This window comes from Hordeum vulgare, chromosome 7H, assembly GCF_904849725.1.
Source record: "Hordeum vulgare subsp. vulgare chromosome 7H, MorexV3_pseudomolecules_assembly, whole genome shotgun sequence".
In the NCBI taxonomy this organism is placed as follows: Eukaryota; Viridiplantae; Streptophyta; class Magnoliopsida; order Poales; family Poaceae; genus Hordeum; species Hordeum vulgare.
This window is the reverse complement of record NC_058524.1, coordinates 532768919-532782415: the sequence shown is the minus strand read 5'-3', so window position 1 is coordinate 532782415 and position 13497 is coordinate 532768919. Positions and strand designations below refer to the sequence as shown.

Sequence of the window (13497 nt, the reverse complement as noted above, 5' to 3'; positions counted from 1 at the left end):
ATGTTGCAAGTAGTCATGTGAAGTTGATATTCGTTCGATATTTTGATGATATGAATGTTGTGATTCTCTTAGTGGTGTTATGTGAACGTCGACTACATAACACTTCACCATATTTGGGCCTAAGGAAATGCATTGTTGATTAGTATTTAAATGGTGGGTTGCGAGAGTGAAAGAAATTTAAACCCCACTTTATGCACTATTCTGTAAGGGGCTAATTTGGATCCCTATGTTTAATTCTATGGTTAGAATTTATCATAATATTTTCTCATAGTTGCGGATGATTGCGGGAGGGTTAATCATAAGTGGGAGGTTTGTTCAAGTAATAACAACACCCAGGCACCGGTCCAACCACATATCAAATTATCAAAGTACCAAATGCGAATTAACCCAACATGACGAAAGTGACTAGATAAAATTCTAGTGTGCCCTCAAGAACGCTTTGCCTATTATAAGAATCTATTCCGGCCTGTCCTTCGCCACGGAAGGATTGGGCTACCTTGTTGCGCCTATTGTCACTATTGCTAATTGTCACTTGTTACAATTATCTTGCTATCAAACAATTTGTTACCGCTATTTCTGTGCTTGCATAAATTACCTTGCTGAAAACCGCTTGTCATTTTCTTCCGCTCCTCGTTGGGTTCGACACTCTTACTTATCGAAAGGACTACGATTGATCCTCTATACTCGTTTGTCATCAACGTCCCCGTGCCACCGCCACCCTCCGACGCCGAGTGGCAGGTCGAGATCGCGCAGATCCGGGAGTCCTTGCCGGAGGATGCGTACCAACAGCCCAAGTACGCCGCCCACAACCATCCCCCGTGGACGGCGTACTTCCAACGTCGCCACGAAGAGCAGATGTGGTCCACTAACGGCACCCCAGCGGTGAGGGGCGCCATAACTCCGACGGCCGCCGTCAATGGTGGGGCATCCCCATGCGCACGCTCCACGGCGTCCTCATGCACCTCGAGGGCGGCAACGAGCCGTCGTTGGAGTACCCGCCGTCGTCTTCCTTGCGCCGGAACAGGAGCTTGTGTCTGCCCCGGTGCATGACGACCACGTCGCCATCATCCTTTAGTGCGGCGACGCCTGCCGTCGCCATCAAGCCCGAGCCCGAGGAGACGCCGCTCGGCCGGCGCAGCCGCGACATCAACCTCGTCATAAACGAGGGACACCGCTGATCTTCTCCTTCGCGCGACCACCATAGCCTGGTCAAGCCGAAGAAGGAGCCCGTGATGCCTGTCATCGTGAAGAAGGAGCCTGTGGCGACCTTCGTTGTGAAGAAGGAGCACGAGGCCACGACCGCCGACCTCGACGCCGGTCTCAAATGGTCGCACGACGACTACGTGCGGGAGGAGATGGAGCGCCAGATTCGCGCGCTGCATCGCGGCCGCGGAGAGGGCGACGTCATCGGCCTCTCCGATAGTGACGAGGTGACCACGCAGACCCTGCCCGTCCATAGTGACTACCCAGGGCAGGGCTGCAGCAAGGACGAGGACGACCCACTGAGCAACGGCAACGGTGACTACACAACGTTCTACAAGCTCCTCGGCATGAACTAGGCTCAAGGCGACGCCGGCATAAAAAAATTTAGGTTTTTATTATGTATGTTTTTTAATTTATATAAATGTGAATGACATCTTTTTTTAGATTTTTATTATGTATGTTTTTAAATTTATATAAATATGAATGAAACCAAATTTCGTGCAAATTTAAGTAATTTTCATCCGAAATTGTGGTTGAAATCAGCGACTATGCGGTGAACAGGAGGGGGGGGGGGCGAACGGCCGGAGATACTCAAATAATCAACTTCGCAAGCCTAACTTAGGTGAATGCTTGGTTCCACATGTAAACTCCCATTTCGTTTCCACGAAGTAACCAACCAAATAAATAAATATGATCAACTTAGGTGAATGTTTGGTTCTAGCCACACATTAGGCAAGATATTATTATTTTTACAGCTAATGCCTCATGCATCTTGCACTCAAAACCTGTGATAGGATTCTGTTAACCAAGTCAAAAGATGGGCTAAATTCTGAAAGAAAAAAAAAGAAAAAAAAACTAAGCCAAAGTTAGCTCCCTACTAAACAGGCCCTAAATCTACACACTTATTAGCCTAACTTAACCCAATCAATCAATTATCAACTGGGCACATTAAATATGTTCGCCGCCTGAACCCAGCAGGAGAATCCTAGGCCATAATAATCTACATTATTGTCGATCTCCCGCATACGGTTAGACCGCCATAGTTGATCCTTTGCTTCTGACTCAATCGCTCAAAGAGGAAATCCTCGCTCCTCCGCAGATGCAGATAGTCGTCCACATGGAACGACGTGCTTCGGTTGTTATCAGGGCAGCTGCTTAGGCGAGTCGCGGCCTCGTCAAACCTGGAGAGTAGTCCACCTTTTGAGCCAGCTGAGCTATCATGGTCTCCAGGGCTCCAGCTCCCACGGCTGCTCATGGTGTGACTACTAGTGCTGCATGCAGTGCTTGCGTCCTGAAAAGAACGGTCCATCAGGGACTTGAAATAAGATTTTATAATGCATACAGAACAAGATAAATACTAGTACTATAAGTTCGTCAATTTCCGTACTACAAACAAATGGATTGTTTGTCTGGAGGTTTATTTTAGAACAAGATACATATAATGTTGTTCATTTCCTTGTGTAAAATGAATTGTTGAATACAACTACACAAGCAGTGCAACATACTAGTAGAAACCAATTGATTGATCTATTTCTGTAAGAAATAGTTTAGTCCAATGTTACCTGTGTCTTGATTGTGGTGGGGGAGGCATGTAGATCGTTGCTAGTTTCCCATTGCAACCAGGGAAGGACAACACCATCTGACACCACAGGTGGTGCAACTTTCGGAAGGACTACATGAGTTTCCGCCATGGCACGAAGTACCACATCTCGTCTAGTTGAACTCGCGTCACTTCTTTCACCATCAAACGATGAAAAATCGGTATCTTCAACATTTGAAAGGAAATCTTCAAAGTATAGCTCGGCCTCTTTGGTAAGGCATTTTGACATCCTTGCTCTATCATTGCTCCTCTGAAACAAATATACATGAAAAATTGAATTGTATATTCTCAATAACAGAAGAAGTATACAGCAAGTCAGCAAACGACCAAGAAAGCTTACTCTTCTACGTGGTGGCGGCTTCTCCGGTTTAACATTCTTCTTAGTAGTAGGCAGTAATTCTTTAACTATTTTTGTGAGTTCATGACCACGTTGTTCTTCTGCCGCCAATTGAGCTAGTAATTCCTGCTTCCTCTTCTCTGACTGCAAGACAATGAAAGAATTGAGCCTAAACACAGAAAGATTCTATGTATAGTGCTCTGATCCAGACAGAAGTGCCAGTTGATAAAAACAAGAAGATTTGGAAGATGAAGATTCCACTTAAGATCAAAATATTTGCGTGGTATCTTTGCCGAGGAATCATTCTTACCAAAGATAATCTTATTAAGAGGAATTGGCATGGAAGTACACAACGTGTGTTTTGTCATCACGACGAGACGATAAAACACTTGTTTTTTCAATGCAAATTGCCTCGTTCTATATGGTCAGTCATCCAAGTAGCTTCTGGCTTGTATCCTCCACGTAGTGTTGCTAATATATTCGGCAACAGGTTACATGGTATAGGCTACAAGTTTAGAATTCTTCTCAGGGTGGGAGCGCTTGCCATTATTTGGTCGCTTTGGCTGTGTAGAAATGATAAGATTTTTAATGATAAAAGTACTTCCCTTATGCAGGTTATCTACAGATGTACCGGTACGCTCCGTTTATGGTCGTTTCTACAACGTGTGGAGTATCGAGACCTGTTTACGGAGGTGTGTACACGATTGGAGGCCACGGCGAGGGATACTTTTACCCGACATGGATGGCAGCATGATCTTCGGATTGGTCCTCCTACGTCTTAAGCGTTATACAACCTACAATTAATTAATTGTATTTCACCTTTTTGCTTATCTGGAACTTGTATTTGCATGTGGCTGTGTGCATCTTAGTTATGCAGAGGCCGGGTGTACTGCTTAAATCTTTTAAGTAATAAAATGCCCTTTATCGGAAAAAAAAACACAGAAAGGAAAAACTTCTGGATTCCACTAAATCATACCTCTTCCAACTTGCTAGTGTAGTTTCTACGGAGCTCACCAATAACCTGGGTTGGTTGCGTATCATCACTTCTTGCCTTTTCTGAAGGTTCAGATTTTGTCACGGCCTGAACAATGCATGGTCAAAGAAAAGATAGTCAGAGTTACTGAATCGTATAATTTAGAATGTATGAGTAACACTGAATAGCATTACTGCAGGCAGCAGATGAGCAAGATAAGAGCTTTCCGTGTGGGCAAAACAGAAGACATGTGTTATGAGTGATGACTATTCAACAATTAAACTTTTTAGAATCCAGCTCTAAAATATACTACAAACAGATTAGACTAAAGCTCATATTGATCAAAAGAGATACTACTTTTGAGGCATCAATGTCATTAGTTAGTCCTCACCATTGTTGACCAAGAAGCTGTGTTGTTTTCAACTTTTCGTTTAGTTTTCTGCTTATTCCTCAGTGGAAAAATGACATGTTCAGTTCTAGGATATAGACTTTATGAATCAAGATCATGCATGTTTATATATATTATAAACAACAAGACAATACCAACTCCTTCGACTAAGTACTCAAACATGTTTGTTCAGAACCACACCAAGCAGGTTTACTGATGATATATTTTTTACGTTTTTCACTTATGGTTTTGAGAAATCAGTATAGCAACACCCTATTATCCTCAGTCATTTCTCAAAGCACTACAATCAAGGTGGAAACAAAAACAATTTTGATGACATTTCATTGTCCTAACACCTCAGCATAACCAATGTAATCCTGGTCATCAACCAGTAACATCATCCATGCTCAACATGGTAGCACTAATGTGAAATATTTGAAAATTCTTTAAGAGGTGGAGTGGAGGGGGCATTGTTGCACCTTGAATTGATCCCTTCCATTGTAACACTCAAACCCTAGTAAATATAAGTAGCTTGAAAGAACTAGTGCAGCACAAGAAAATAAGCAAAGGTTTCTGGAAAAGTTACCTTCTCAAGCTGAGTTCTGATTTCTTCAACAGCTTGCCTCACTTCTTTACGCATCACATCATACAGCACATTTGAATCATTATCTTCAATTGGCTGCTCCAATGATAACATAAAACACATATCTATTAAATGCTAGGTCTTCCAAAACTCTAGTTGTGGGAATTTGAAATAATATTGTGAAATCAACCTTCTCCTGGGAATAAACAGCCCGATTTCCACTGTTACTTCTGCTATGAAAAGAATGAGCATCCCTAGATTCATCATCAGTTAACGAAGAATGGCTCTGCAAATATCAACACGAATATATTCAATGTCGAATTTCAACCACAAAAAAAAATGAGCCCACGACACATGACAGTGTCAATTGTTATTATGCACCAAGAAACAGACAGCACAAATTTCCTCCCCCTAAAAAAAAGCACACCACAAATAGAACTATTACACACCATGTTGCATCACTGCAACAGAAACTAATTGCACTGTGCACCAGCTATATTGCAACTTTTCGTACAGAAACTAATATTTAAAAGATGATACATTTTTCACATCCATAAATAGCAAGGGCCTAATCAGTGATCAATAATTTCTAGCAACACAGAAAATACAAGATGAGAGGTACTCACTGAGCCGCTGTCTCGTAAATGTACAAAATCATTTTGACTTGTAGACCTTGTCAGAGTCTGATTCACTTTAGACTTATTAAGTGAATTCTGCAGACTATGGCCATTGCTAGATTTGGTATTTGTGCCCCTAGAACCAGACCGGCGAGAAAAATCCATATCATTCTGCAACCATAAATGGAAAAGAAAATTAGAAGCAGCATTAAACATACTAGATGCAATGAATTGCAGGAATACAGGTTAAGTTTTTTATGTTGTTCAAGCAGAATAAACCGGAAGGTGATAATGGGAACACAAAGTGCACGATCAAAAGGCAAAAACAAGGAATCGGATGATTACTGACTTTGACGAGAATTGAACAAAGCGCACTAGGAGTTAAAATTAAAAGGCACATTAGCAATAATAAAGCAGAGTGATAGCCTAGTTTTGAACACTATTCAGAACTCATAGATAACATTAGGGCATTCTTAATTTCATTCTACCAATGAAAAGGCAGAGCTCCTGGCAATAATTTGAAAAAATATATACTTAATTTCAAGCTATCAACGGCATTACGTTTACCTACTTGCGAAGGAACAGAGGATAAAAAAATGACTTCACAGTGATTCCAGTCACTTGTTTTGTTACAAGAAAAATTGACATTGTGTAGGACATTCTGCTGTTGAATTCCAAATAATAAACCGTCTTATTTCCATGGAAAGCATCCTATTGTCATGGGCATACAATTGGCAACGTATATCTGTTGTATAATATAATTCCCCACTTCCTCCAATCTAATATTAATTTTGGATTGTCCATAATAGATCTAAACAAGAACACAGGAAATACCAAAGGAAAAAGTGCAAAGGCATGTGAATGTCAATTGTAAAGCATGAACTAAGAAACAGTAAAACATAACCAATTGCTCATTTCTGGCTTATCATGACAAGCATCAGTGTTTATTCCTAGTGCATCTGATACGGGGTCTACTTACTCCATCTCATCTATTCAATCTGATCAACTAGACTAGGGTACGTAATTAACACTGTTATAAATTCAAACATCAAATAGACTCGGATAAAAAAAAACTAAAAAAGAGATGCTATTTTGGGTTAAGAAATACAGTACTAGATTCAAACGTGAAATGCTACTGGAACTTACATCCGATTCACACCACCGCTGCCGGTCCGTGGAGGCACGGCGGTCCACCGAGGCATACCGTTGCCGGCCAATCGAGGCGCGCCGATCCACCGAGGCATACCTCTGCCTCCTGGCGGCGACGGCCCCATTTTCAGCCGCGGAGGCCCCGGCCCGCCGCTCCGGCGGGGGCCGCGACACCGAGCGCTCGCGCTGCCTGGACGAGGCCGTCTCTCTGGCGTACCGCGCGGTGGAGCTCCGCCGGGCGCCGCGGCCCTTCTCGGCGGGCGCGGGGAACCTGAGCCGCCCGCGCGAGTCGTCGTCCCCGCGCTGCACCACCACCTCCTCGTCGTCGTCCTCGGACTCCACCCTGGCCCGGAAGAACTCGTCCGCCAGGTCGTCGAGGCTGATCTCCGGAAAGCCGCCCGACGGCCCCCCGCCCCGCACCTTGGTCACGAACCTCGAGGAGGGCGTCGGCGCGTCCTCCGGGGACGGCGACGGCGGCGGGAACCGGTTCAGGCTCCTCGACCGGCGGAGGCTGCCCCCGCCGCCCGCGCCGTCGGGCGTCCGGCCGCGCGCCGCGGCCCCGAACGCGTCCCTCCTCGCCGTCGCCGCCGCCATCGCCGCAGCGGCTAGGGTTTCGAGCTGCCGCCGCTAACCCCCACAGCTCCTGTGCTTGTCGCAGCAGGCAGCACAGCACTACCGGACCAGATAACGAACGGGAATGGCGAGGCGAACGGGCCTCGAGTGCGCCGAGCGAAATCGACACGAAAATCCCTTTCCCCCCCTCTGGAGTCTGGACTTTGGTAGCACCGCGCCCGTACAACAACGTGCGCCCCGGGCCCGCCTGTCATCGGGCGTTGGGCCCCGAGCGATGGCGTGCGCGTCGGGCGGTCGGGGGGAGGTTTCGAATTCGAAATTCGAAAACCGAAACCCGGCCGGGCTTTGAGGGGGGATTCAAACGATCATCCGTTTCGTCGGCACGTGAATGAATCGTAACTGCGCTGTGCCGCTGCAGGAAAGGAAATGATTGTCCAGCCGTGCAAGCATTTATTACGCCGGGGGGGAAACGTTGGCACGGGGGACGGGCTGTGGGTCGTTGGACGTTGCTGCCATGCCGACGCGTCGGCGTCGGTCGGTCGCCCGTGGCCTGCCCTCGTGTGCTCCGCCGAGCGCCAACCACCGCAGTTCGACGGAGCCACGCACGCACGCCGTCTGCGATGCAGAGCTCAGCTGCTACTGCTGTGCCGTGTCTGAGAATGAACTGGCTGCTCGTGGGGGCGAGCCGGGGGGGAAACTAGCGGGAAATTTTGAAGTTGCGGGGCACAGCTCGTAGCTCGACTTGCTCTACGTCGATCAGTGGGCCGCTCAGCTTTCCGAAGGCGGCTGCAGCGTGCAGTGGGGATAATAGTTGCGCCTCGGGCCCTCCTGCTCTTCTGTCCCCCTGCCTGCGCCTCGTGCTGATCTTTTTTGCTTTTGGAACGCACGAACCGCGACTCTTGGTACTCGAGGAGGGCAAAATTTCGTGTTTTTGATTTTTTTTTTATAGTGGATTCAGACTTTATCCTAATTTATAAAAAATTTGAAATCCCATCATTTTCTTACCGTCACAATCCATGACGGTAGGATATAACAGCCTATCGACAAGGTCCCTGACGATAGGGTTATACGTTCTACCATAAAATAAAAATCTAAGTTGCAAACGCAAGGTGTGCACGCACCTACCATCGAACGCCTTGGCGGTAGGGTTGCACACCCTACCACCCGTGTGGCGATAGGGATGTGTTGCCTGACGTGGTCAAGTTGCCTACCATCGAAGACTTTGGCGCCAGGCTGTTGTACCCTACTGCCATGACGCCTTGCGGTAAGAAAAGGGTTAGATTTGATTTTTTTCTACAAACTAGGGTCAAATCTAGATCAACTATCAAAAAGGATCAAAACACGAAATTTAGCCGCCTAGAACCAAACCATATCATATTTTTTTCTATGGTCTTGTACTAGTAAAAATGTTCGTGCGTTGCAAGGGAAGAGAAAAAATACCACACGCGTTTAATTTATAAAAAATAGTCTATAATCAGGGAATTTGTAGCTATAGTTTAAACAAAGATGGTCTTAGCCTACGAAGCGCAGTTCAAGATCACACATGTATTCTATTTCAATACATCTTGCATGCAGATTTAATTCATGCAAAGAAATGGGTAAGTGATCATGCATTTATTCATGCCATGGGTGAAATAGAGTATCGTTACGGGCTAGTAAAGAAAAACGACAAAAATAAACAATTAAATATTAGCACACTACGGAGACATGTATGCATCCAAGCCGGTTTTTAGTTTAAGCATCACCAACTTAGGATACCTCTTGAACAGTTTTTTCAGGTGTATATTTCTTAAATGCATGACGAGTTGTTAAAAAGATATGCATGATTTTCTAATCATAAAGATAGATTTTTTTGTTTAGAAAAGAATATTTTTGTATGGCCTCGTGTGGACGCAGGTAATTGTGCCCCTATTTTATCACTGTTTGCCATACATCTCATAGGTATTGGTCACTGTTTCATCACTATTTATATGTTATAAAATATGTATTTTATTTCATTTTTTGTCATGCATGTCTCCTTTTTAGTTTTTTTCATGCATGTCCTCTTTTTATTCTTCTTATATATAGGAGAATAGCGGAACATCTCATCTTTATCGGATCTCCTTTGCATATTATTTTTTATTTTTTTATAGCGGATATCTCATCTTTATTGGGTTCTTCATTTGTTTCTTGTCATGCATGTACTTATTTATTGGGTGTTTCTAGAAAATTTATCTTTAATTTCGTACCCAGTCCTGATTTTGCTGAGGTGTTCATTGCCAATACGAATCAGTACCGGTACAAAAAAGAGACAAATAATGCATTATTGATTAAGATTGCATCCTAGATAGTACTTTTTAAGTTGTTAATAAGTAAAATAACATCATATTCATATTTTACATATTTTTCTAATCAAATTCATATATAGCATGTTAATTTTGAAAATATGGTTTAGAAGATATTAGTATTTTAAAAAACATTTGATATGTACTTCGGGTTTAATGTCAAAACATTAGAGGTTTTTTTATAAAACAGCATGACAGACTAAAAATACTTATTTACTTTATTAATAGATATATGTTGTAATACTGAGGTAATAGTATTCACAACTTGGCCAATCATAGTCTTCAGCATCTTAACATGTAGGTTATACTAGTACAAATGCCCGTGCGTTGCAACGGGCTATAAATTTAATAAAAGTCGGTCTTTATATTTTTATTATTATAATTAATTGATTTTCTATGATTAACAGTTTCATTTATAATTTTGTGCACTGTTTGTGCTTGGAACAAACATAACGACCTGTTATACACAACACACACAATATCAGAAAAGGGAAAAATCCAAGAAGAAGCACCGGATAACAGCTCTCCCATGTGGCGGTTCATGCACTTGCAAGAATCTTCTACCTCATGATTAAATCATCGTATTAAATGTTTTTTAAAATTTTAAAAATGATTTATCTCACAGATTAATAATTTGATTGAAGATTCGTCTTCATCGTTAGGTTCGTTCCGATGAGACCTTCAAAATAAGATTCCATGCAAATCTAGCTGAGTAGCTAGTTTCATAGGCACAAATTATTCACTTCAATACAGGTAATTCACAGCAAATATTGATCACTCCTATGAGGGGGCAGCAGAGAATACAAGGTTATATTAGTTGTTGGTTCACAAAACCTTCCTAAGAAAAACTATAGCAAATATAAAGAAAGATCTTGCTCTTTGCACTTGGGTCCTTCTGTCAATGCTCAGGTTTCACTTTGACATCTCCATTAGAAAGAGCACTTTGGGACTGAGCCAACCTCTTTGACTCCTGGATAAAAATGAGTCAATGAGAAGCTAAAGCAGCAAAATACAAATGAATGAATAAGAATTATTTTACGCTCATTTAACAATCCAATCTGAAAGCTAAAAATTAGCAGGACGAAACCGTAGTTGTGTAAATCTACAAAGAATGTATCACCAACACAAAAGTAAATTCTGACCTCACCTAGATTAAGTCTTGACACCAAAATCGGCTTAAGTAGCAGGTTCCAACAAAACATAGATATATACAGGTCTTGCTCTCACAACTTCGGGAAGGGAGCGAAAGATGCATTGAGCGATGTGATAACTAAAACATGGAGCTGCATATGATTGCTAAAGTAGTAAAATATGATCACTACACTGTTACTGGTCGACTGGAAGATGAGCGTTAAACAAAAAATTTAGTGAAGATAAACATGTGAAGGAACAGCCGATCCTAAGAATGCATGCGTATTTCCACTTACAGCAGCAGAAGTAGCACGTATCTGCCTGTATGCTTCAACGTCGTGTGGAAAAGCTTCTTCCAGCTCCTCAAGAAGATGCTTCCTTAGGCTCTGAGACAAACATATTGACAATATTATTTCACAATTGTAATCGTGAACCAGCTCCTCTTGAAGATCGTATAAAACACAGACAAAAAGTATCATAATCGTAGAGGAAACAATTATACGAGCTTCTTGCGTCTATTTTGATCAAGAGTTCAGGATATATATCAGTGTACAAAAGTCATACGAACTCAGTGCCTAGAGTTGGAAGCAAAACATCACAGAAGAAAAATGGCAGGGTAAACTTGGCGAAATGAATGCACAGCTTGAATCATAATCAGAAGTAGTACAAACGTAGCTATGAGGATACGAGGCGGTGAAATGAAAAGTAGCCCCTCCTAATCACGACCAAGATAGTCTTGTCACAAACTGAACTCACGGTTATCCGTGCACCAATATATCATAACGAACACTACAAAATGGTAGGCCTCAGAGTTTGAGGTATACATCAGTTTCATAAATTATATACACATATTGGATATAAAATTGCATCTACCCTTCTTATAAAGCTCGATAATACAGTGACAGGAATCTGCATCAACAACAACAATGAACACTGGTCCTAAAATGGGGGTAACATGGAACACCAGAAAGCTTTGAATATGGAAAGTCTCCTTAAGAATTGATTGACAGTAGTTTGTACACCATTACCAATTTAAGGTGGATAGGAAGGGGGTGATTCTATTTTTCCTGAGAATAAGTTGTCATAGTGCAACTGAATTGCATAATGGAATTTAATTCATGAAAACAGAGATGGATTCCCGTGATTGTAATTTGGATGCAACTATATCGAGTGACAGGGCTATGCTGGTTCCTTTTCACATGGCCAACACAATGTATCCCCTTCAAACTACACCAATGTCGACTTATATGAAAAGAAGACTTCCCTGGCAGTAATACCAGTTATGTTTTCATCAAAAAGTTCCACTCGAAATAGATCAACAAGCTTTGTCAGTGTCGCTAATCTTCATCCACTGTGTCCTAAAATACTACAAACTGTATCGAGCATATCTATGGGTACGATTGGTTCACAGACGAACTTGTCCACACTTAACAACGATGCAAGCCATACTTACCTTGAAAGCATCGGTCCTGCCCTTGGTGATCTGGTTCTTGGCGATGCAGCTGTTGAGCACGTCCTTGGTGAACTCATCGGGGTTCTTCCCATCATCAATCAAACTAACAACGCAAGCAACAATCAGGAACACACACAGTTCAGGCGAGAGGGTCAACGGCAATGAGCGACAGAGCAAGAGAAGAGACTAAAGGATCTCACTTGACGACCTCCATGGGCACCTGGATGTTGCACCCGTCGGCGAGCTTCTGCATCGTGTCGAGCTCTGCCACGAGCGCGTTCCTGCACCATACAACACACCAAACCCTAAGGGATCCGCGCACGCAGAAAAGCTACGGGATTAAAAGGGGGTCGCCGGGGAGGTCTGCCGCGGGTGGTGCGGGGAAGCGAGGGAGCTTACAGGCGCTGGAGGAGGGGGAGCTGGGACGCGGAGCTGAAGGAGGAGACGCTGAGGTTGAGCTGGTGGAGCAGGCCCAGGGTCTTTTGGATCAAGCCCGTGACCTGCGCCAGGTTCTGCTTCGACGGGACCCCTCCCGTTCCCCCTTGTACACCATTACCGGAAGCGGCCGCGGCCGCGGCGGCGACGGCGACGACGGCGGCGGAAGAAGAGTTCGGGGCAGTGCTGTCCATGGCGAAGTCAGCAGGCGGTAGGTGCCCGCCAGCGGGTTGTAGACGGCGAGCGCCTTGGGCGGGTGGGCTGCGCTGGCTGCGGGCAACGACGTTGAGGAGGAGGAGGAAGGGAGGGGCGCGGGGGGTGGGCCGGTCTCGATCCAGAGGTAGAGGAGGGAGCCGGAGGAGGCGACGGGGGAGAAGGCCTAGTGGGGGAGGAAGGAGGTGAAGGGGAGGCGGAGCCAGCAGCGGCGGTCGGGGTCAAAGGCGTGGCGTGCGCCTTCCGCGCGCCATGGGGCGTGCGCCGCGTCCTCGGCGACCCGGCCACCAGGGCCTTCTGGCGCGCCGCATCCCTCGCCCGCGTGGTCCGAGTCACCGTCGCCGACGTTGACGTAGAGCACGTCGGGGCGGGCGTGCGCCAGCGCACGGCCTCCAGCGCGTGGCCCAGCTCCCCCGCCGCGGCCAGCCGCCCCCTGTGGTGGAGAACGCGCACGGATAAGGGACCGGTGGTGGAGAACATAAGGGGGTTTTCTGTAAAATGCAAAAAACGAATCGTTT

At 44.7% G+C, this 13497-nt stretch overlaps 2 protein-coding genes across 2 annotated transcripts; both read right to left on the bottom strand.

Annotated features, from left to right (window-relative positions):
- Window positions 1-1861: 1861 nt before the first annotated feature.
- On the bottom strand, window positions 1862-7595 carry LOC123410652 (serine/arginine repetitive matrix protein 2). Its single transcript, XM_045103593.1, has 8 exons — window positions 6848-7595; window positions 5711-5872; window positions 5275-5370; window positions 5088-5180; window positions 4117-4221; window positions 3144-3284; window positions 2766-3053; window positions 1862-2494 (listed from the first exon to the last, which is right to left on the bottom strand). The coding sequence occupies exons 1-8, from the start codon at window positions 7442-7444 to the stop codon at window positions 2204-2206; spliced, it is 1773 nt and encodes a 590-aa protein (XP_044959528.1). The 5' UTR covers window positions 7445-7595; the 3' UTR covers window positions 1862-2203.
- A 3050-nt stretch (window positions 7596-10645) lies between these two features.
- LOC123413624 (mediator of RNA polymerase II transcription subunit 10b-like) lies at window positions 10646-12960 on the bottom strand. Its single transcript, XM_045106560.1, has 5 exons — window positions 12731-12960; window positions 12532-12612; window positions 12332-12434; window positions 11175-11264; window positions 10646-10717 (listed from the first exon to the last, which is right to left on the bottom strand). The coding sequence occupies exons 1-5, from the start codon at window positions 12958-12960 to the stop codon at window positions 10646-10648; spliced, it is 576 nt and encodes a 191-aa protein (XP_044962495.1).
- Between the last annotated feature and the right edge of the window lie 537 nt (window positions 12961-13497).

Coding starts and splice junctions, on each gene's coding strand:
- LOC123410652 (XM_045103593.1), bottom strand. CDS start 7,444: ATGGCGGCGGCGACGGCGAGGAGGGACGCGTTCGGGGCCGCGGCGCGC. Junction 4,222..5,087: donor TCAGAACTCAGCTTGAGAAG/GTAACTTTTCCA, acceptor TGCATTGTTCAG/GCCGTGACAAAATCTGAACC. Junction 3,285..4,116: donor ACACTAGCAAGTTGGAAGAG/GTATGATTTAGT, acceptor ATTGTCTTGCAG/TCAGAGAAGAGGAAGCAGGA.
- LOC123413624 (XM_045106560.1), bottom strand. CDS start 12,960: ATGGACAGCACTGCCCCGAACTCTTCTTCCGCCGCCGTCGTCGCCGTC. Junction 12,613..12,730: donor CTCCCCCTCCTCCAGCGCCT/GTAAGCTCCCTC, acceptor TGTATGGTGCAG/GAACGCGCTCGTGGCAGAGC. Junction 10,718..11,174: donor TACGTGCTACTTCTGCTGCT/GTAAGTGGAAAT, acceptor ATTTTTATCCAG/GAGTCAAAGAGGTTGGCTCA.